The sequence below is a fragment of the Corvus cornix genome, chromosome 2 (assembly GCF_000738735.6).
Source record: "Corvus cornix cornix isolate S_Up_H32 chromosome 2, ASM73873v5, whole genome shotgun sequence".
Classification (NCBI taxonomy): domain Eukaryota; kingdom Metazoa; phylum Chordata; class Aves; order Passeriformes; family Corvidae; genus Corvus; species Corvus cornix.
The window spans coordinates 31,674,842-31,699,468 of NC_046333.1; the positions used below are offsets into that span (position 1 = coordinate 31,674,842).

General features: G+C 39.5%; 1 protein-coding gene across 4 annotated transcripts in view; it reads left to right on the forward strand.

The window, feature by feature from the left end:
• Positions 1-24,627, forward strand: part of ELMO1 (engulfment and cell motility 1) — a 305,196-nt gene that overhangs the window by 89,387 nt on the left and 191,182 nt on the right. For all 4 annotated transcript variants that reach the window (XM_039548679.1, XM_039548678.1, XM_039548680.1 and 1 more), the window contains 4 exons: positions 8,279-8,314; positions 16,653-16,752; positions 22,790-22,941; positions 23,840-23,918. In XM_039548679.1, coding sequence (XP_039404613.1) covers positions 8,279-8,314; positions 16,653-16,752; positions 22,790-22,941; positions 23,840-23,918 — 367 coding nt within the window. The remainder of the gene's footprint in view (positions 1-8,278; positions 8,315-16,652; positions 16,753-22,789; positions 22,942-23,839; positions 23,919-24,627) is intronic.

A 24,627-nucleotide genomic window follows, 5' to 3' on the forward strand; every position in this document is an offset into this window, starting at 1 on the left:
CCACACAAGCTGCTCACTGAACAGATAAATCAAATTGAAGGCCTCTTCACCATTGTTCCCAGCCTGGGCTCAGTGTCCTCAGCAAGGTGGTCTTGTGCGCTGTGCAGCTGACTGGGTCGCCAAAATGCTTCAGAACAAAATGCTCTTCTCTTTCCATTGCCCTGCACCTGTACCTGCCCATGGTCATTTCAGTGTGCATAGGTGAACCTACACCTACAATTATAGTAGCATTATAAAGGGCAGGGGGCAGGTATTAGAGGAGGAATGAGGAGCCAGAAATTTCTGGGTGAGGCAGAAACTTCTTTCATAGCCCAGTTTTAGAAGACAATGTGTTTTATAAGGATGCATTTAAGGTGTATCTTCACTATGGAGTTATCTTAGCCACCTTGGGGCTACTCCTGTAGAGCCAGCCTTGTTTGAATGGGGCTGTGAGTCACCCATACAGCTGAGACAAACCTAATGTCTTGGTGCTGCTGAGATGGTCCAGCTCCCTGTCCTCTCCTCCCATTTCTTGTGTATTAACCCCCATTCTTCAGCCCAGTCCTGCTTTTTTCCAGGAGCTGGTTCCAGGAGGTGGTTCCAGTGTCTGAGTGCTTCACAAAGCCAATCCAGTCTGTTAACTTATTGCAAAGTACATGATTCTGTTAGAAAACTAACTCTCTAAAATTCATTTTCTGCTCAGTTATGGACTTGAAGAAACAAGAGAGGAAGTGTCATGAGTGGATACAGAAAAGGCAGCAAACCATTACATTGGCTTAGGTGTGTCACTGAGCCACAACCTGAGAGCAGTCATGCTGTGAAACAGTGCGAGGGTGATGGCTCTCCCAGCTCTTGTATTGCACCCTGGGGACTGGCACCAAGATTCTGGGAGAGCGGGAATGGGACATACCCTATGGAGTGGCTGCTGGGGTTCTGCAGGGATCTGCTCTGTGTGCTGTGCCAGCTGCCCATGGGTTAATGCAGCTGGGAACAGCCCTACATCTGTAAGTCCAGGCTGAGTGGCGCCTCTGTTCACAGTGTGCTGCAGCTGCGCTAGAAATCGATGAATTTTGTTAATTCAAGCTTTATTCTCTATTTTCCCCAAAGGGCCAGGCACTGCTCATTAGAAGCACCATCGTGCTCTGTGCAAAGTTGCTCTGAAGTTTTCTTTGCATATGGATTTCATGTTAGAGGCAGGTCTTATGTTATAATTTGAGTGTGTAATTAAGTTTTACTGGGTAGCCTCTGGAAAACAAGACTCCATCTTTTAATATAACTTTCACTGAGGAAATTACCTATGTTTTATTTACAGTTGGCTTTGTTTATTGCACTACTTAGTCATTATTTCAGTGAAGCTGATGACTATTAAGCTACAGCGACCGGAGTAAGAGAATGTAAATCCCTGGATTTCTAGTTACTTGTTTCCTTTTGCAGGTGATGAAAAGAAGTAGTAATATAAAAGTTGACAAGAAATAACAGTGGTTTCTAGTTAGTTTTCCATATGTTATATTCCTGAATATTGAAGAAAATTAGAACGTTTTAGAGAATAGAGAACTGTGGGCAAGCACAAAGCCACAGGGGGTGGTGGTAGGCAGATTGTAGGGTGCATGGGGCCCTAGTGAAGCTGAGAGTGCATCTTGTCAATATAAATATATTTATATCAGCAGAGATGCAATGTCTCAGAAATTGTCCACATGTATCTTGATCTTGTTGATTGAGATGGCTTATCTTGTTTTTCCTTCAGGCTCATTCTTGCTTCCACAGCATTGCTACGAGTCTTATTAACTCAAAAAGAAAAAAAAAAAAGATAGTTTTATGTTCCTTTTGGTTTGGGTGACCTATAAATTATAGAAAAGACTGCACGAAAAGTTAGGTCATGAAGAAGTAAGTGCCAATTCCATTCTATAATTATCCATGATGTCCAATCATTTCTCAGACAGTGCATTTGTATCATCAAAGTGTGGGGTGGGTGTGTGCAGGCAGCTATTTTTCTTTTCTGAGACTTTTCGGAAAATTATTTCCATAGTACTCCTAATGCTAAACCTTTTTTTCAGAAGCCAGTCCGTGCTTAGTTAAGAGGAGCTGACTGTGCAGTCCATCTGCTTGGATGTACAGACTGTCTAAAGGGGAAGTGTGAGGGTGTGCTGCTTCCTCTCCCCCATCAGGGTGCAACGCCCTAAAATGAGCAGCAAGTGAGCAATGCTGCTGAGTCCTAGATATCATAATGACTGATAAAAAATATGTCAGGAACCAAGATGGAAGAAAGAATCATGTCTCCTTGCTACCCAGTCTGTGATAACAGGGTGCTCTTATTCGGAGTAGTATTCCATAGTGGAGCCTAGAACTTGTGTTTCAGAAAATCATGGATGTACAGAAAGTCTTTCTGATGTAGCAGAAGACTGCTAAAGTTGTGGGGTTTTTTTGGTAGTATGTCGGAAGAGTTCTGTGACTGGGACAGACTCTAAGCCTTCCTTAGAAGAAAAAAAATTCCTCATAATGCCTTACAAAGCAAGAAAAGGAAAATGTAATTCACAAGCTGTAAATATTGAAAGACCAAAGAGTTGATAAAAGGAATCTATAGTTATTTTTGTTATTTCTAGTAATAATAATAAGGATGATATCATGACTAGGAGGAAAAGGAGGAAGGCCTATGCAGAATTTTCAGCATTTTTTTAATTGGCATTATCCTGATCTCTCTGACTTGCCATTTGGCTGAAATAACACACAGTTTCTGCCAAAAGAAAAAACAGAGACTTCGCTAAGCCTAGCTGTCTTGACAGTAACCAGAACAGAATTGTTTCTGCTGCTGTTGAGTATATTGTTCTCCAGACATCTGCTTCATCGATGAGGCTGTGCTGAGCAGCTTTATTGTGGTACAGCCATGGCACAGGAACATGCTAGTTGATGCTCCTAAGACAAGTTTGCAGATAGCCTGGTTTTAATTATAAGGGAGTTGTAATTGCTTAGTGTGCAGATTGGAGAAAAAACTGTTGCTTTTAATTGTGATAGTTGTTAAATTTTGCCATCTTCCTATTGGAAATAATAAATATGCAGCTAGAGCAAGTTAATGTAAGCTTCTAAATAAATGTATATTTGTATGGGTTTTGTGTCTTGACTAAGAGGACGTTTCATTGAGCACATGCAGTTGCAGAGTTGGCTGCTGTACAGCTGGAAGTCTCTGAGAGATCAATTGTGCATGCTTTAAGGACAAATTGCATTGTTCAGTGAAATTCTAGCTCTTGGCTTGTCTTACAGAGATAATACTGTATACCAGCCCAGTGGAAAACTGAAGACAGATTGGTTTGGAGTTATTCCGACTTTAGCACACTTTTTGGGACAGTTGCTCAAATACCTGCTGGTGGTTTTTTCCATCCCAGTCTGATGAGTATTTCAGCAGTGCTGTCAAAACATTTAAGCTGCCCTTGCTCACAGTAACTTGTTCCTGTCCTGCTTCATCTGGAGAGTTATACCAGTACTGTTTCTACCAAGCTGGACTGGAAAACTGGTGTAGGTTATGGAAAGTGACAGTAGAAGCTACTTTTAATACACTATTCCTTAACCCAGTTTAGTTTCCTGATTGAGCTCACAGTTGTGCAAGCACAATTCATTAAATGGAAAACGAATTGTCAGAAGATATGAACAATACTAAGCTAGTAGGTTTTTGCCACTATGTAAAGTAGTCCTTTTCCACCCTTCCTGGCTACTGGCTGTGTACTACCTACTCCCTCTCTTGTTCAACTCCAATATTTATTTGATTCCTCAGTGATGCAATTCAATTTGCTAAACTGTCAGAAACTCAGCCAGACAATGGAGGGAGGAAATTAATTTGTATTTTTGACAGCACAGGGTTTTAAACAGGCTCAACTATTCCTGTGAAGCTTCACCTGGAAGCACAGATTACTTAATCTGACATTGCTGCCAAAATAAATTCTTGTCCAACAGGCGTTTTACACAATCTTCATTTCTTCGTGCTTCTGTAATGTCGGGAGAGGGTGACTGTTGTCTATGAGGCAGAAATCCAAAGGAGTATATAAAATCAGGTAATCCTACTATACTACTGTGGAGGTGGTAATGGCAGGAGAATGAGAAAGGGCTGCAGCCCCATCTTTCAGTGCATTTTCCATAAAAAAAAGAAGGTGGAGTAGGATTTTTTTTGTTGGTTTACTTTTCTCCTGCTTGCTCTATTTTGGGTTTGTTTCCCCATCAGTCTTCAGGCTTGGATTACACCCTCCCTCTCAGCACACACAAGTACAATTTTTCTTATATTCTTTACATATGCAAAGCACACACTGTAGGCTTTAGATAAAATCACAGAATCATCTCACTTGGAAGGGACCCAGAAGGATCATTGAGTCCAACTCTTGAGTGCATGGCCCCTACAAGGATCAACACCACAACCTTGGTGTTATTAACACCATGCTTTAACCAACTGAGCCAATCTCAAGGTCATCTGAAGGTAGAACTGTCAAAGATCACATCTTTGGAGGGAAGAGAGGGAGAGTTGCTGGTCCCCCCATCCTAAATGCTATTTCTCCAGGCTTGGTTTTCTTGCTTTGCCTATGTTTGAGAATATTAACATTTAAATGACTCTTTTTAAATGGTGACATCAACACCCCGTTTACTGGAACAGGGATGAAGAGAGGAGACAGTTTTACTGGGTTTTGTTTGGCAACCCCTTTTGTAAAATGTTATAAAAAGAGTAACTCCAGCAGTGGATTTGTATTTCCAAATATTCTCCAGAGTACGAAGGTGGGCAAACTGAATTTTTTATTTTTTGTTAGCTCCAGAAAAAATTGTAGTATTTGAGAAACCAACAGAAATAAGGGGAAGAGCTTAAAATCTCCACTTCTGCAACTTTCCAGCATGTTTTTATCTTTTGGACTGTGGTAACTGTGGGATATTGTGGTGGCTGTGAGGAGTCTGAGGGCTGCTGTGTAACTTAATAGTAATAATAGTAATTTTGTAAATTATTTCAGGTCAAAGTGTTTCCCAGATTTCATATGCTTCTGATAGCCACACCTGTTACAGACAGAAGCCAGAAATATGTACTCTTGTATATTTCTTGTCATATTCCTAAACACTGCCTGTTATCTAGAATGTAGGTTATCCTTGTGTTTGCCTGAAAAGCAATATCCAAATGGTGCTTTAACGTGGTTAGCAGGTCATTCATCCGCCATCCCGTCAGTGTTTCTGTAGAGGAGGAAGTTTTTGTGAACATCTTGCACCTTTGCTAACAGTGGTCCTCTCTGGGGTCATACTGCATGAAAAGCTTTTATCCTCAGTGGTATTTTATACAATTCTGCTTGTGTCCAAACAGTGCAGGCTCAGAAACATTTGTTGTGCTGAAGTGGTGTGACTGATTTAGCTCTTGGTATCATTAGCTACAGTGGCTCCGTGCTGGCTTCCACAATGGGACATTCTAGTTTTTTCCCCCAGTTCAGACAAACCCTTACTGTGCACTGTGGGTTACTCCAGCTGGGAGTAAAAATTTGGACTAAAGATTTGGGGTATCTTTAGTCTTTGTACAGCAATTTTGGCACATGAATATATAGGAGTTGATTCAGTCAGGTCCCTGCTAAGCTGGTCTCTGTTGGAAGCTGCTCGAGATGTAACCTGCAGTGTTTGAGCAAGTAGTAAGTCTGTGTGCTTGAGAAAGGGAACTACTGCTGCTCCTTTGGATTCATTTGGAAGTGTATCACAAAGTTCCTTTGAGGCCAAACAGGGAACATACTATGGTAGCAAAATGTCTAACCTGGTAACTTGTCATTCATGCTATTTTTCATTACGTTGGCATTTGTTTTGAGATTTCTGCCTGTGTAAAAATTGCTGGTTTTGACTTTTGCCACTATAGAATCTCAACCTTTCACAATTGCTGTTTAATTTGCCCTTATAATATTTGGTTTTTTGCAGTGGTTTTGTTCCCATCTGTGCAAGTGCAATTGAGGGATGGTTTCTTAAAAAAAAAAAAAAAAAAAAAGAGATAAATATAAGTATTGAACTAATTACAGTGTCTAGATCAGTAAGGCTTTCAGCATTTTTGACCATACCTTGGTAACTCAACCAAGAAGGGCTCTACAGAGCTCTTTGGTTGCTACCACAGTCAGCCCTCTGGAAGAAACAACAGTTATTTATATAGAAAGACGAAAGCTGATGGAGGTGGCAGACTGTACTTAGTTCCTTTCCAGGCTGACTTGCTGGAAGAACCAGCTTGGCTCCTCCTTGGTGACTTCTGCGTGGTCTGTGGGTGAATATGAGAGGAACTCCTGCTCATGCCAGGTCCTTCTCTATTATGTTTTGGCTCGATGATGGATGAAAATAGCATGTATTGCTTTAGAGAACAGCCTCCATCCACATCTTCAGTGGTAAAAGTCAATCTATAATCATTTGTTGCTGCAACATTTGATGTCCTGGATTGCTTGCTGCTCTAGTCACACCAAAGCAACAAAAATCAGTAGAAATTGTTCAATTTAATACAACGGCTATCTTTCCTCTGAAGTCAAATTTTTCTGTCTTTGTAATGCTTCACCAGAAAAGTCTTATATAATTCAATTATTTCTGCACATTATTCTAAATCCGTATTTTCTTTTACTTTGCGCACTATCTGACCTCAAGTTAACTGATTGCTGATTAACTCAGGATGGATAAGAGTTCTGCAAATGCTAAGACAGTTCCTGCCTAAATGTTTTGTTTTAGTACTCAGATGTTTGTTCTTTAATCCCTGTCTCAGTCATGGAGAAAATGCTGCTGATTAGAGCCTGTTGTGAAAAATCTCTGGCAAAACAGAGTTTGTCCTTTGAAGTGCTACCAGTTTGCAAACACCACACTTGTTTCTCTATCAGAAAAACACTACCCTAATTTCAAGTTTGTTTGCTGCTTAGCCAAAGTCAGCACCTGGAAGAAAGCAGCTGTTTTAAAAACTGGCCTGGGAAGAGTGCTCTGGAGTTTGGCTGACATGCTGCAGAAAGTTGCAAGGATCCATGCACATTTGGGAGATGAAAAAACCCATTTGTGGTGGTGATTGTTCTTGGTGGTTTAGCTGAATCTGTCACAGCATGGAAGCACTGACTTTGCAGAAGCACAGGAGTGACATTCTGCTGAAGCTTGGATCTCCCACTACGGAAAATATTTTGAATTTTACTGCTCATAAAAGCATGTTGAGGGTATTTTCCCCTGCTTTTTAAGGCTGTCTGATCATCAGGATGCTTTTTGTTTATTCATTATTACTGGCTACATAGATAGATGATGTAGCATAAAAGAACCAAGGCCATGAAATCCAAGGAGAAAATCTTGTCACTTGTCTAATTAAGTTGATGCCTGGGGTGGTCGCCTAAAGACAGAGACTAGACAAGAATAAGGGAATAAAGGTAGGTATTTATTTGAAGGACCTTCAAGGTACACCCTGGGCAGTCAAAAAGGCTACACCCAAGATGGACCCTGGGTCATGAGTTCTTCACACTTTTATAGGTTTGGTTCATTTGTATATCAGGGTTAATTCTCCAATTAAAGCTTCAGTTAATGATGTAATTTCCCCAAGTTTACCCCCCTTCTTAAGATGTTAGTTTACACATTTTGGGCCTAGGACAATCTGGGTGTCCTTGGAGAGCAGGCCTGGAGAGGCTTTCTTATGTCTACCTAGCATGAGAGAGCAGAAATTAACAGGCTACAAGAAACTTCGCAGTTATGCACTAGGCAGTACAGGATTTGAAAAATATAAAAGTTAAAACCTAAGGCATCAAAATAAGAGATGGAATTTTTAAAAATTTCTTTCTAGCTTCCTTATTTTTTATATGTTTAAGTGGTGTTTTAAAAAGAAGGTATCTATATTTGGTGCTATTTTTACCATTTACGATCCTAGCTACACAACTTTCAACAATGCGGATGACTCTGACATCAGTATTAGTGATGGAGACTGCAAGTAAATAAGAGAGTTCTCCAGGCAATGGGCTACATGGCATTGAAAGAGGACAGAAGATGCTTAATGTGTAAACCTTTATTGTTTTGTACCAAAAAGCTTTTTACACAAATGCCTTACTAAATTAGAATGTCTAGATATGCTTTTTTCCTAACAGTAGTTAACACAAGAATTCTGAACAAATATTTGAAATTCATTTGGAGGGTTCTTTACCAGTTACTGAACTGTTTCTGTTTCTGTTCACAGCAAATTGTTAGCCATTTACTGCCTCTTATTGTATGCCTGTATGTGCATTTTATGACTCAAGTATGGGGGGGGGTGTATGCAGTAAATAGAGTACAGATGTTTTCAAGTGTTTTTCCTCACATGCAAGTTTTAATTTTGCAGACGATATCAGAAATTGCAGAAGATAATGAAGCCCTGGTAAGAACTTGATTAGATCATCCCCTTGTGTACTACCTCTTCTTTTGCATGACTGAGTTCAGGCCCTTGTGCTAATCTTTATATGTAAATACAACTGTGCATATTCATCAGCAACTCTTCAATCTTCTCTGTTTTCTGCTCTTTGATGCCTGTTAAAATTTTCTGATGAAGCCTTTTTTTGCTTTGCCTGTGGAATGAGTGCTTCATTTCTGTTACTTCAGCGGGGGCTTTTACTATTTCTGAAGTAAGCCTTTTGTTTTGTTTTCTTTTTTAATTTCAGCAAACAAATAATTTCCCCACCTTTCCCAGTTCCCCTCTTGAATTTCACTGGCTTGTGTGGTTGATAGTTGGTTGATAATGGTCAGTGTTAGTGAGATGAAAGGTAAGAGTCACTGTCCCAGTTTGAATTCCTGTCATTTGCTGGTCCCTGGTAATGCTAGTTGTTGCAGATAGCTGCATAAAGGAAAACTGTAATATAGTAAAAGGCCTCATATCAGGAAGTTCAAAAGCCTGCTTATTTCCCTGATGATTTTGAGCAGAATACTTCCATTTGCTCCGAGTCAAGCACAGGCTTTGATAAATTTGAATCCCAAGAGATGTTCTAATATCTTGATTGGCTTGCAAATTTGATATGTCAAGTATAGCTAAAACCCAAGGAAGCAAAAGACTAATCAATTAAGCATATGTCTGCCATTCTGAGAGCTTGATGTGATTTACCATGCAGGAAATGCAGCTCCCCCTCCAAACCCGTGCTAAATCATACTTTCACAAATCTACTGTAAACCAGGTTCTGAAACATTTCTTTTTAAATCATTGCTTAATAAATAAATTATACAGTAAGAATAGATTTGGCAGGAAATACAAACCCTTCTGCTAAGTTCATGTTCTTAACCTAATACAAAGAAACTTGTTTCATAATAGAAAAGTTTAGATTATGAGGAAAATTGTTAAAGTGGCATAAGGCTTACGGAATTCTTGGCAGCATCAACTTGGCAGCATTACCTGAAGGCTGTGCTGCCATTCAGCAGGACTGTGAAAGGCTAGACAATTGGGCAGAGAGAAACCTAATGAGGTTCAAAAAAGGGAAGTGTGTGGTCCTGCTGGTTATTCCTGAGGAGAAATAACCCCAAGTACCAGTACAGGTTGGGGACTGACCTAGTAGAGAGCAGCTCTGCAGAGAAGGATCTGGAGGTCCTGGTGGATGACAACTTGACCATGACCTGGCAGTGTCCTTGTGGCCAGGAGGGCCAATGGTATCCTGAGAAGACTGAGGCCAGCAGGTCGAGGGAGGTGATCCTCCCCCTCTACTCCTCTCTAGTGAAGCCACATCTGGAGTGCTGTGTCCAGTTCTGGCCTCCTCAGTACCAGAGGGGCATGGAACTCCTGGGACAGGCCAGTGGAAGGCCATGAAGATAATTAGGGGTCCAGAGCATCTCTCTTAAGAGGAAAGACTGCGGGAGCTGGGCCTGTTTAGTCTGGAGAAGACTGAGAGGGGATCTCATTAATGCAGATAAATATCTCAAAGGTGGGTGCCAAGATGATGGTGCCAGACTCTTTCCCGTGCTTCCCAGCAACAGTACAAGGAGGAGTGGCTGTAAGCTAAAACACAAGAAGATCCACCTCAACAGGAGGAAGAACTTCTTTACATTGAAGGCAGCAGAGCACCGGATCAGGCTGCCTAGGGAGAGTATGGAGTCCCCCTCTCTGGAGACATTCCAAACCCACCTGGATGTGTGCCTGAGTAACCTGCTCCAGGTGACCCTGTCTTGGCAGGTGCGTTGGACTGGATGATCTCCAGAAGTCCCTTCTGACCATAATAATTCTGTGATTCTATGATCACTTCTGCTGAGACAAAGTATTTCCTGTCCTTTTTAGATGGCGTTTTTTTCCTCACTGCTGTGAGAATAGTTTTTGTGGAAGAATAGTTATAGTCCTACAGCATCTCTCTGTTTCCAGATTTTATCCCAGTGTAGGCTTCTATGCATTAAGTTTGTCCTCAGGACAGTACTGAAATACTGACAGTTGCATTGCACCCTGGTTTTAGGACCTGATCTGACTGATGACCTGAATTAATTTTTTTTTTGGTACAGTTTAGCTTTGTTTACTTGTGAGAACAAGGTTTTACCCACTTGATCCTAATTAAGATCCTTATTAAGAGGATCCTGATTGGTCAGTATAGATCTATTGCATCAATGAATACAGTAGCAAAGAATGTTTCTGTGACTAAAGTTTATTCTAATTTTGGAAGTTAAATCCTGCCAGTAGAAACTTCAGTTTAATGTTCTGATTTCCAGCAGTAGTATATGAGATGATACAATTAAATAACACAAATTATTGAATTTGGGATTTGCACTGAAAAAGATACCAGAGCCATTTTTGAGGATGTGAAACCAATAGTTCTGGAAACTGGCTTGCTCATATGTATGTTTTGAAGGTATAGTGTTTACACTAGTGCTCTATGAGTGTAGTTATTGAACATCCTGACTATTTTTCACCCATGAGAAGATCTAGTGAGATGAGAACTATAAAAAACCCCATAGAGATTGATATAATGAACTAAACTATAACACTTTCCAGCATCCACTTCCTGTCTTCTTGATTAAAGATACTTAAAGGAGCCAAATGTTAATTAACAAAAACCAAGTTACTTTGGATGTACAGGATGACATAATAAAGTGACAATATTTTGTTTTATCTCTGGCAGCTTGCACACACTGGCTTGGCTTAATTAAAACCTCAATTTCATAGAGAGGCCCTGTTTAATTGCATTCTGCACTGAAGGGGTTCTTCTAAAACATGAGTTTCTCTGTATTTTCAGTTTTAGGGGTTTCCATTTTGTTTTGGGATTTTATTTATCCTGTTTTGGCTGATGGATGGATTACAAAAAAAATCCCGTAAAACAGCTCTATGAATTACAATGCTAAACTTAGTCAAACCAAGCTGATTGGAGAATTATGTTTTTCCTGTGTAGTGATTCCTGGGCTTTTAAGAAAAGTAGTTCATTTGAAGAAATTACCATGAAATGAACAAAACCAGGAATTTAAAAGATAGGGAATAAGGAAAAAAAGGTAATTCTAATCACATCTTCAGTGTGTAATAGTTCCTCTGGGCTAGTTTCCCATGCTTAAAGTACCTTTAAGTGGATTTAGTCATACTCCATAGTAAGAGTATCTACGCCTGGATTTATTCAAAATTTACAGTCATGTTTAAAATGTACACCTTGTTTTTCTTTATTGAGAATTAATTTTCAAACAGTGAAACCCTGATACTAGGGTTACAAAGCTATTTCATGTTCTTGAAATGCAAGGGATTTGAAATCAGTAAGGCTGACCCCTTTTAATGAACGCAGTGAAACTGTACCACAAAGAAATATTTCAGTAGTGCTTAGCTAGCAGGATGAAAAAGAAAAAAATCCGTGTCAATTGCTGTGTAGCAGTTAAGTGCATTTTCTGTAATCATCTAGTAAAATAGGGGCAGCTACTACACAGATTGTTCCATCGTTTTAATCTGTACTAAGTACCAAATAGGTGTGAATTGCTCCTACTTTGATTTGATGGTGGCTTAGCTTTACCCTTGGAAAGGTTTCTTGAAGAAACAAGGTGGTGTTGAAGCAGTGAAGAGGAGCCATAGCAATATAAAATTCACACCGTGCTGGAAAAGCATCCTGCTATATCGTCAGTCTTCATTTTAGACTTACATTCTTGCCCCTGTGGCTTTTCCAGAGCTCTTGTCCTCTGATGATTAGGTATATTCTGTTCCCCTGTTTAAATTTATTCATGGCCATTTATCCTTGACAGCTCCAATTTAGAAAGCTGTTCTTACTCTTTGATGTTGACCTCAGTGATGTCAGGCCTTTCAGCTGCCCAGTATAAGGCTGTGAGCCCAGATAAGGGACTTAGTTAACCACTCCTGCATTTAGTAGTAGGCTACTACTCCTCTGTTACCTCCTGCGCAATTAAATTGTTTCTTTGCTGCTTTTCCTTGCAAATTAGAGCTCAGCTTTGGTTCTGTGTTGCCTATGAAAAGTGGTTTGTGTAAAGATGTACATTCTTTGGCTTCTAGTCCGAGTGGGCTGGTGGCTGTACACTGGTTGCAACAGGCAAGCAATGATCAATTTCCAGATTCTACTACGCAAAGGCTCTTTTCATATAAAACATGAGATACTCCATCTAGCTTGGTAAAAGCTTGTACTCCTTTGTTTGTTGCCTGAGCCTGACTAATTATCTTGATTTACATAATCATTTGAGCAGCCAAGTATTTTTCCCTCCATAACAGTGATAAAATGTTCATTTTGATATGTGTGCAAACCACAGATTGAGATCTTTTCAATTTCTTTTTTAAAAACATCTGGGGGATTAGGGTGCTAAACTGCCATTAATTTATTTTGAAAAGTAATCCAAGTTGCTCTAGGCATCTTTCAAAATAAGCACACAGGATAAAAAGATGGTTTAGCATGTAGAAATGATACTAGGAAGCATGTGAGAGACAGGTGTGGTAATCAGGGTCACATGCACATTCCTGTCATTTTTATTTTCAGTAAAGAAAACTAGTATCGAAATATGTGGAATGGTTTGTTGTTTGTTTTTTTTTTCTTCACAGTTTCATAAGGTAAAAATAAAGAGAATTCTTAGGAATGTAAATTAACGTGTTTGACCTGATATTTCTCTAAAGCCTAGAGATGTAGAATGCAGCTGTTGCCTTAATCTTCAGTCAGGTTTGTCAGAGAGCTACAGAGGAGCCACAGGCTGTATTAGAACATGGCCATCCACTGGAATGGCTCATGCTGGGACAGCTGATAGCATTGCAAACCTCAGCTTTCTGCTGTTTAACAGGCTTTTGCCAACACCTGCTGTGAGTGAGGAGATGCTTCATGACCAGCTCTCACAATGGGGGTTGGAAGAGGAGAGTCAGCAAAAAATAGTCAAACTTCATCAGTTGTCCCAATGTAAGGCATCCAGGAGCCAGAGTCATCACAGCATTCAGGAGGGCTTGTAGAAGTAGCTTGCCTGAGAGCAAAGGTTATTAAGATGTCAGTGTTAATGAGATACGAAATTGCAACTACACAGTGCATTTTTCTGATCATTTTTCTCCTCTTGCTGCATTAAAAAGCACCTTCATCAGGAATTATCCTCAAAGTATTAAGTCATTTTGCCAGAGCAGCGAGGGTTTGATAGTTATAGAACTGTTGTGCCTTGTGTTATGGATTAGTCTAAAACGATTTTATGAAGAGGTCCCATTATATTTTGGACTTCTTGTATGATCAAAACACTTACAGAGACCTTGAGCCAAACAGCTCCTACCACGTTTTTTTTAAGATTGCTAATTTTATGAACCAGCTTTGATTCCCTTGAAATTTCTAGCCTCTATTCTGTCTGCTGCTCTTAATAGCATGAGTGCGTCTGTGTGCGCGCGCTTTGAAACTAATTACTTGAAAGTCTATTTCTGCCTATCTGCTTGTGTTTAACCACTTCACAATGAATCAACACCCTTCCCCTCCCCCTGCAGATGCTTTAATCCTTATCTTGCCCTAGTTACCCTGGAGATTGCTTTCATCTTTAGCTGCGCTACTCCTAATGCCTACGCCTCAAGCCTGGCTTTTGACTTTTGCAGTGCCAGTTGGTGTATACGTGTGTGGGCAGGTGCATGTGTATAGCCATATATTTTAGAAGGACATAGTATGTATGTGTGGTGCTGCATAATAATAGACCTGAAGTATTTCTTGCTGCTTGATTAGTCCCAGTGTTGAACCTCTTCACTCACTAATTATTTGAAACAGAGTCACTGGAGTGACATCTGATGAGGTGTCTGATCATTTTTAAGTTGAAAAGTACTTTCACCTTCTGGATCCCAAATGGTCATATCACTGTCAGACCTACTAAAACCAGGTTTACACTTTAAAACCAATATTGGCAGCTCCATTAAGCCAGTTTTCCCCCCAAAGCTGTGGAGGAGCATGGATGAATCAGTATTAATCAGGTAGGATTGATCAATAGTTTTGATGAGAAGACTTAATGAGACTGGTGAATCCAGGTTAGTTTAATTCCTTTACATTCCAGCCACTGCTGTTCTGAAGATGAATATCCATGCACAAGTTTAATGTAGTTTAAGTAAGCCCTCTAAACTACACCTTTTGTTGAGGGGGATTAGTTTTCATGTAGAATTCATTTACAGAAGAGTATTCATATACTAAATACAGGTTAATTGACTAAATTTTAAAACAACAGATGAGAAAATCTATCTCTGCCAGATTATGTGCTTAGTTTAATGCTGGGAGAGATTTTTATCTATGGTTCAACCTATATGGCCTACCTTTTTAATTAAAAAACTATTTGAAACTCTTTTTTTAAATTAATTATAATATTAATACCTATAGTATTAGTATTCCTTGTATTTGTAGAAGTATTCTGTCATGAAGATGCATTAGGATTTGGTGCCAGCTTTTAGAAGGAAGCCTTTCCTAGGCTTGCTCTTTTATTTGTGGGTTCATAAATCATGGTGTTATTCAAAAGGAATGAATTGGGCAACGTGACAGGAATTTCCTTCAGAGCCTTATTGTCATCTTAATATTAAATCCTTGGTTATTCCTTATTCATATTCCTTAATATGAAATCCTTGGAATGCTAATGATGACATTTTCAATCTAATGTTGTTCTTCAATGATTTGCAATATTAAAAAAACCCCAAACAAACCAACTACAACAAAAAGGCAAAAAGTCATCCTCTGTCCCCCAAAACAAACCCCAGAACATCCAGATCATGTATTTGCTGAAGAAAGTATTCCTTGCAGAATTACAGTAGGTTTTTTAGAGGCACAATTTTTCTTGTTTATTTTTAGGTGTAGGTTTTTCATTTTGTCATAAGTAATCAAAGCCACTGTGCATACCCATATTTACTGAAGGGAAAGGTGTTATGGTGTTTTTTGGGTTTTACTCACAAAGTGTCAAGAATGGCAAGGATTTTTTTGATGGAGGGAATCTCAGGAGTTGGGGCAAGGTGTCCTTCCTTAAATGAAGAGGCCATTTGAGATGCAAGGCGGCATCTCGCCGTCAGAAGTCCCTAAATGGCAGAGTAAACCCAATCCAGCTACTAGACTTGCTACACTGAAGCTGATTTTTCTGCCTTGTTCTTCTGTACTGCTGTAAAAGTCTTCCATCTGAGTGGATGTTCACTTATTTGTGTTGGGTTCATGCCAGACAGTAGGATAAACCACAAATTAAGGAACACCAATTACATTGATTAACTATGGCTGTACTATTGGACTCAAGTTTTCAATATACTGAGCTTTGCAGTTCCAATCTGAGAGAAGAGGGTTTTTTTTTTATTCTACCTTTTTATTAGGTGTAAGCTGTTGTATTAAAATCACTGGGACTATTCACACTGTTTGATTGTATGATTTTACCTGTTAATAGCTTACTGGCAGAGAACCTTGCAGGCAGTTTGACATGCCCTGAAAGGTAATTCACTGCTCCCTTTCAGGATCTCCACGCTGCTGTTTGTGTTGAGTAGTTACCTCATGGAAGAGCTTCGCTGAAATCATTGTGACAGCTGACTGTTTGGTGCCCTATGTATAGAAATGAAGCTAATCATTACAAGCTGGGGTTTAACATGAAAAAATCCTGTGCATCTAGTCACATTAGCCATGATGAGTTTAAGCCCGTTTTGAATTTACTTGTGTTCATACAAAGATGTGTTGAATTTCAAATTTACAGGTGTAAAATGCAGGGTAGTGGCCTGCAAAACCTAAACAATTTGAGCTGCACGCTTTGCAATTTGGTTGCTCGTAGAAGGAAAAAGAGATGCATCTTCAGATTTAAAGAAAGAAAGTTACTGCTCGAGACATATTATCTCTTCTGGTGCATTTTTAAAAATACATTTGCTTCCTTGTAAGAGAAGGAATAAACAATGCTCCAACTTCTCACCAATTTGCTTGATGCAGAGGTACCAAAATGTGACACCTCTATGTGGCCTTCAATTAGAAAGACTTCATAAGTGCTAAGGAAAAAAAGTTCACTTTTCTCTTCTGTTAGATCTAAATATCTGAAATTAAGAGAGAAGTTTAATTTGGACTGACTGATTTTTTTGAGCATTGCATGCAGTAGTCTCCTGGGGATTACTACTTCTCTTACAACTGCTTTCTTCCAGTTGACTATTCTTGTTATCCATGCTAAATTGTTTTGGAGACTATCTATAGCACAGCCTCTCTTGCTCTTCTGCTACCTCTTAGTCCATAATTGGCTTCATCTTCCTGCCTTTCTGAAAGCTTCCTGCTGCTTTATTCCCTCGGTCATTGTCCTGCTGCATTACTGGTAAATGTTGTCATGACTCCTGTTTCTTGCAGCTTTGGAGATATGTTGTCCTTTACACTGACTGCATTTGTTGAGCTGATGGATCATGGGATTGTATCGTGGGATACATTCTCTGTGGCATTCATTAAAAAGGTAAATTTGTAATCAATGCTATCTGTTCTATATCACTTTAAACATATGAGGTGAGTTGTAATTTGGGTTGTTTTTCTTTTCTTCCTTTTTTTTTCCCCAGGTACATTATTTAGGTCATTGGTCAAAAAAGGTACATGAAAATGGGATTAAAGTGTTGTTTCAAAGTGTAAATGTTTGTACCTGCAGAATCTGGCTCAACTTCTGTGGAAATCAATTGGAGTGAATTGGGATTAACACAGTATTAGGCTTGTTACATGAGAAATTGCTTATTCAATTGCATCGTGACCTCTCTGTGCAGATAAAGTACAATTAAAGCAAAAATTAATATTTTGATGTAATGTAAACTAAAATGAGTAAAGCCATATTTCTAGGAAAAAAAACGCAGCAGTGAAATGCTTCCTCTGAGGTATTGGAAGAAGAGAAATGAGTTAGTTTGCAATTTGAAATTAGGATGATGTCTAGTGAGTTTATCAAGCTGAACTTTGCCCCCCTGAATCTTGCAGTTGAGGTATGTGGTTTTGAAACTGATCTGTCCACGATTTGCAACATATCCTTTACTTACGTGTCAGAGATGCACAAAAGCAGCAGAAACATGGCAGTATTCTTTAGGTACAGAGATTTAGCAGACTTCAGAAAGAAGTTTTTATTACTGATTTAACACTTTTCATTTACTGGGGAAGAAAAACCCCAAAACCACATAATTCTTCTTTACAAAAACTTCAAACCAGATTGAGTTTATCATAATTTAAAGTGCATTTGTACAGGTTCAAAAGATATCAGTTACTTCACTAAATTACTATCAGAAGCAGTAATGAAATTAATATAACCTGTGACAAAAATACCTTCATTTTAGTAGTGTATGTCAGAGCAAGGACTTTAAATTTAGTTAGAAAATTGCTGCCACTGAAGGAAAGTAGAAGTTTACTTTTGTTGCCAAAAGTGAAAGAAGGATCAACTGTGAAAACAGCATTAGATACATTAGCTTCTAAAGCTCAGTTTCGGTCATTAAAAATGCTGGGTGCATTCTTAATAATAAAAAAAAAATACTGTAACTCATATGGGTTTTGGTCTGGTTTTTAAATTTTTGCTGAATCTTGCAGTCTAGATAGTTGTGATGATGATTATTGTTATCTTCTCATGACAAAAGAAATTCTACAACTGCTTTTAACTGACTGCAGGAGATAGAAAGTCAAGTCCAGAATGCCTTACTTTCTCAGGGAGCCTGCTATGGAACATATGAAGAAACTTGCTAACGTTGGTTTAAAGTATCTACTTTGTTAATGGCTCAAAATTAATGTCTTTGGCCAACCTTATTAACATCTTTTTCCCTGTGGATTGTATTGTAACAACAGAAGAAAATGTTGTGTTCCCCTTGTTAATGGTTCGTCTCTTCTGTCTGGCACTTCCATAGGTTTCCCTGGCTAATGACCCAATTTAAAAAAAACAAACCACAAAATAAAAGCATTCTCACAAAGAACCTATGAAAACCAAACTGGAAAATAAAACTGAAAGTGAACCTGTTGAGCAAGAAAGGGACCAAGGAGAATGATAGGACAGTTAGAAGACAAACAGAAGGACAGAGAATGACAGAGATTGAAGAAAGAGGCCCAGGAGTGTCCTGACCTGCATGCAGTTGGGACCTAGAAAGGCACAGCTCTCAGTGGTGCAGTGTGGGCAAGGGGCAAACCTAGCAGAGCACCTTTGGACCATGTCTCATCTCTGTGGCGGCAATCTACAATTTCATTTTCACTTTCTTCTCTGACCTTGGCTTTTGGCAGGACACTTGAGGTCCTTGATGGGCTTGCTCAAGTGACTGACAGGATGGATAAGGGAGCTGATAAGTTTCTGCTGAGGGGGGAGCTTCCAATCAACTGCTTCTGCCTTTTGAAGCTGTCTTTCATGTTAAATGAAAGCTAAACTGGAATGGGTTCGAATCAGTCCAAATTTTTTCTTGAGTAGTTTTTTAACTTAAAAATGTAGAAGCTGGAGGAGACCTCAAGGGGAACCCCTGACTGCTTCTAATGAATAACTGCTGGTGTTGGATGCAGACTCTCTGCCATCCTTTGGGTACATAAAGACTGCTATTCTAACTGCAGCAAATAAGACTGATGCTTTCAAGGACACCTTTGTTCCTTATTTTAAGGGAAAAGAGCATCCTTTGGAAAAACTTCCTTACGATGTGAAAAATTCTCTTAAGACCTTTTTCTTGCTTATGATGATATAAAGTTCATTTCCAGATTCCATAGTTGCCTAAAGGACTTGGATTCCAAGTTCTTAGAAAAAGTAGCGATTATTGGTTATCAAAATTGTCCTCGTTCTGGCCAGGACAGGGTTAATTTTTGCAGTATCCAGCAGTGGGCATGGCTAGGATCCAGATGTTATTCTATACCACCTCACATCATTTTCTGGGGACCGGGTCAGGGGTCCCTTCTGGGTTGGGGTAGCGTGGCAGTGGTTCAGGTATTCCCGGTTTCCAGGTCGTAAACATTCTTGTGTGAATTGCTCACCCCTCTGTTATTCATGTTGTTGCTGTTACTGTTCCTTTTCTTATTTCATTGCTGTTTCCAGTATATTGTTCTTATCTCAACCCATGATGCTTACCTTTAGTGCCTCCAATTCCCCTCTCCACCTGCCACAGGGAGTAGGAGGGAGTGAGCGAGTAACACATAGTTTGGGGCGTGTCAGTGGGAACACTACACTGGGAAATACCATTCCTAATCCATAACAAAAATGCACTACACAAATTTGGTACTTCCATCTTTAGTTCCTACAAGAGGAGAAGTATTGGTTGAGATAGTTAAAAAAACCCTTTAAAAATTATTTATATAATTGCTGTTTCATAAGTATGTGATGCAGAGCCTTAATGTTGACAAATTGTTTACTCTGCCATCTATAACGTATTCTGCAGGAAAACAGGGTGGCAGCCAGGAAAGTATTTCTGTGTGTCACAACTGTCAGTTGTTTTTTCTGTAGTCAAGCGCAGCTCTAGTTCCTTACTTGAAAATGATATGCACCCTTTAAAATTTTAATATGCATTAGATTTAACAGATAACACAACTTCGACAGATTTTTCTGTACATTTCTGACAACAGAATAGTGTAGGCAAATAACTAATGAACATACATAATGGAAATCAGATCTGTTTCTTTCACTGTTTTTTCCATATGGGGTTTTTTTCCATATGGGTTTTTTTTCCTGGTGCAGTATTATTATTATTATCTAATAACAACTTTTTTTTTAACTTTCAAATTCTCTCTTGTGCCTTCAGTGATGCTGAACCAGGAAGAGAACTCAGATGATGTAGTTTAGTTTGCTATAGGTTTTTTATCCACCCTCAGTTTACATGTTTTCCTCCTAGTCCAAAACAGCATGAATGTGTAAATTCACAGTCTGATTCCTAATTCACCTTGAAATTGATAGGAAGTTAAGCAGCCAGACTCTTCTTTTGCAAGTGACTATATACGTCCCAAGAGGACTATGCAGATTTTAAGGTTACAGGTATTTTGCTGAAGACATAATTTTATCCTTAGTGAGACACACCCATGTGACAGGTTTTCATGTGAAAGCGCAAAACAATCAAGTTGCTTCTTTCTGGAAAAGATGTAGTGTTTTTGCTGAGCTTACATTATTTTAATCGTCAGAATTTTTGATAAATGAATGCAGGTTTATTTTTGGATGTCAAAAGGCCTCTCTGTGTGTGGTGCTTAATAAGCAGAAAACAGCAAATAACACAAATTTTAACTCCTTTTTATTCCTGTCTCTTCTCAAGAAGGACCTCTTTTTCTCCCACATCCAAAACTTCAAGTGTGGGAATAGAATTTCTTTTTAATGCAATTTTGTTCTCTCTGGAACTTGCATGACTTATTTTTGAAAGGTAGACAAGCCTATTACTTCTGGCCAGGATTCATGCCTCGGCAAGGTGGTTATGAATATACATAGATTGACATGCAAGTTACCCAGCAGATGTGTTGCATCTATGTTCAGTGTGATATGTCTTTTTATACACACAAGACAGCTTTAGACCTTGTGTTTGTGTTTGTGGTTAAAAGATGTTATGGTCCAAGGTCAGGAGAATAAATGAGGCTAAGGCAGCCTTTCCTAGACTGAGGTTCCAGTTATCTATACTGTTATATTTCTGCAGGTCCCTGATATGAATATTATATCCCAGTGAAGCATTAACTGCTTCACTTCAAGGAGCTGCTGCACCAAGAATAATCCATAAATGCCAGGGCTCCTAAAGAGGTGACAGAAATCTAGCAAATTGGGACACAGTCTTGTTTTCCTGGTGCACAACCAACCCCTGGATACCAAGTGCCCCCTGAGGCATCCAGGGGGCACTTGGTTTAATGTGTGAGCAGTGCAGAGTTGCTCTGTGCATACCCTGACCCTGTCATGGGCCTTGTGGAGATCTGGCAGCTCTAGCTGCAATGCATCAAAACACATCTGGATTACCATTGAGAGAGGAGGAGTAGTACAGTGCTTCTGACATGCAGCTTGTTGCTCTAAAGAGCACATTGTGCTTCATACACTATTGTAAATATTATTTGGGCTCAGGACTTGCTTGGAGCAGATACTCAAAGTCCAGAACAGAAAAAGGCTAATCAAGTTGCTTCTCTCCTCCTGTTTTCTATGTGTTCGTGGCTTGGTTCTTTACAGAAAATAAAGTCAATGTATATTCTCTGAATTGAGTTTCATTTGGTGTAGGGTGTTCCTGCTGTGGTAATGCAAACCAAGTAGTACAGCAAACAGCAGCCCTGCAATAGATTAGAAAAAGAAAAATCTGTCCCTCTTTCTTTCTTGTCTCCAGCCAACATTGGGTGTTTTGCTCCTTCAGTACTATTTATAATGTCATGAGTGCAAAACAATACCATTGCTCATGCGTGAACGTTTTAATGTGACTTTTACAGGCACCTGGACAGCTTTTCCAAGCATAGGGCATGCCTTTCTTCCTCCTAAAGGAAAACAATTCTTAGGTCTAAGCAGGCATCCAGAATTGGAAACAGTATAACTACAGTAGTGGCTTGAAGCACGAGTACTGCAGAGACATGTGAACTTTTCCTGAAGGAACATATCAAACTTGGGACAGGACCACTGTAGTCTGTTACTTGGCTGTACAGAGCAAGTAACTGTGGTCACGCATTTCTTTTGTCTGTGCTTTCTTGGGTGCCTTTCATTTTGACTGTGCTGGTATTGGTGTATTTGAAGAAAACCTGTGCAGTTGTCGCTTCCTGCATCAGCAGAAGGCAGGTTTCTTCCAGGGAAGCTGGGTACGTGGGCTGGGCAGCATGCAGAAGAACGCGTGTTACCACATCTTACTGCACAGCTGTGTTGACTCTGCAGATGAGTGTGCAGCTTGTCATTGCCACACTGCAAAATAGCAGAGGTCAAACTTGGTTTTAATTAATGTGCCATTTGCTGGTGGCAGCTTGCAGTAAAAGGGAAGGTTATTAATGAAAAGCTGGACTCGAGACAGAGTTATGGAACCAGTTGTTCTGATCATTGACAAGAGTTTTAATTGGTAACCTGGAAAGAACTTTCAGCATTATTGGTAACAGCAAGCAGGAAAAAAAGGCATGTTTTTCTAGAATGTGTTTTGCCAGAAAGCTAGAATGTAAGTTTCTCTTTTGAAACGTTTACCTTAAGCCAGAAAACTGGCTGCACAAATTTTTGATGGAGAGAATGAGAACTAGTTTCCTTGTTTTTTCCAAAGTTTTCTACACAAAAAATACAATTGTTCAATTTTTTTTTATGTTGATATGTCATGTTCGTAATGTAATGATGAGGCATACATTTCAGTCATGTGAACACTGATGTAAACCTATGGTGACTTGTGCCAGCTGTAGAACCTGTGCCACTGTGTCCTTTGATGGTATATGCAGTGCCTGGTTGATCATTTTCAGGTATTCACTGATAACTGGTATGTGGACAAGACTGCTTTGCATCCTAGTGCCTTTCTGAACCACATCCACAGTTTTCTTTCTTACCTTTCCCTGCTTTCACGACAAGATGTAAATTCTCTGAATGATTGTGTTTGTAGATAGCAAGCTACGTGAACAAATTTGCCTCGGACATCTCTATCTTGCAACGGTCGCTGGCAATCCTGGAATCGATGGTGCTCAATAGCCACGACCTGTACCAGAAGGTAGCACAGGAGATTACAATTGGGCAGCTAATCCCACATCTGCAGGGGTGAGTGTCTTTGACTGCCACTTGATATGGTGGATTCCCCGCCCCCCCCTCCCCCCCCCCAAAACAGCACAACATTTGGGAAAAAAAAGAGTGATATAAAGATACTTCCTGAGCCTCCTTTATGATTCCTGTATACAAGTGACTGGATAACTAGTAACACTTTCTGGAGTTGCCTGGTCATTAGGAATTTTTTTGGTTTTGTTTTGTTTTGGGTTTGTTTGTTTGTTTTTCCATAAGTTACCTGTGTCATTCACAGTGGGGAATGAAGAGAGGAGCACCCTGTAGTAATGCAATTCTTAGTGCCATTAGCATATAGGTGGGGTTTTTTTGCTTGCCACACTCTGGGAGGTTTGTAAGACAAAAATTGCTCAACTTTAGCTGAATGTATATTTGAAAAAGGGAGGGCTGTTTCTTAAATAGTAATGTGAAGTGCGTAAATGGATGGAAACTGCCTCTTGTAGCATAGAGTAATGTACTGTGCAGAGTTATGTTTGTCTCCTACCTGGGACATTGTCAATGCACCTGAAAAGCTTTAATACCAGCAGGTTCATTTCCAGAAGCCCTTAGGGAAGATTGCTCTTCCTATCTCCAGCTGTTGTGCATCTGACAGAAACTGATTGTCAGACTCTTGCAATGATCAGTGGAGGGTCAGTGGCAGTTCAAGGGGCAGTTCATTCCACCTTTTTTGAATGCTGAGTCTCCCTTTGGGACATCATTTCTCTCTCAGTAACAAGGACAGCCTGGTCATGACCAACCTTGGTTACCTAACTTAAATGGTTAACATGAAGCGGAAACAGCTCTTCCACATCTACCTGCAGAAATGCAGCTGGAAGATCAGTTTCTACAGCTCACATGCATTTATGTTCTCCACTCATGTTTACAACATTGTTCCAAACAGGACAGACCAAGAAATCCAGACGTATACCATTGCGGTAATAAATGCACTCTTCCTTAAAGCACCGGATGACAAGAGGCAGGTAAGGTTGTTGGGGTTTGCATACCTGTGCATTTGTAGGAGAAAGAGTGTTTCATATTCATACCTGCAGTTGTCCCAGTCATACTTTTCCTGCAGTTAATTCAAACTGAAACTTGTTCTTTTGTTTCATGCTGGGATATAATTCATTTTAATGGAGCTACCTCCATCTTGCACCAGTATTAGGAGGGATTAAGCATTCTTCCATGCTTTTGTAGTTCCCTGTGACCTCATATGAACCATATTGACTGTGGCTGCCTCTACTATTTATTGTACTGAACTCTTTGCCAGCACAGCTTGTAAAACCAGGCTATTTTTTGGTAGAATGTTTTCCCCCCAGGTTTTTTATTAAAAAGTATGTTCCTTTTGAAAACAAAAATATCTTGCTATGTAAGCATTTCATGACTTTTATAGTGTGCTATTTTAAGTTAATTTTAGTGCCAGATATCAGGAAATATTTCAAGCTTGCTACTTGATGTTAAATGGGGATGGAATGTGAAGTGTTATGAAATAGTGAAGTTTTATCCATGTTTATTAGCCTGCGTCAAAACAGATTTAGTCATTTATTTATTTAACATTTCTGTCACCAGGAGCAGTGATGATAATTCTTGTGGTGACATAATGTTACTGTCCAGAACAAGTTCACTGAGAGTTGCTGATCAGTTCTGACAAGGACTTTCCTTAGATTTATTTACATTTTTAAATGCTGGAGA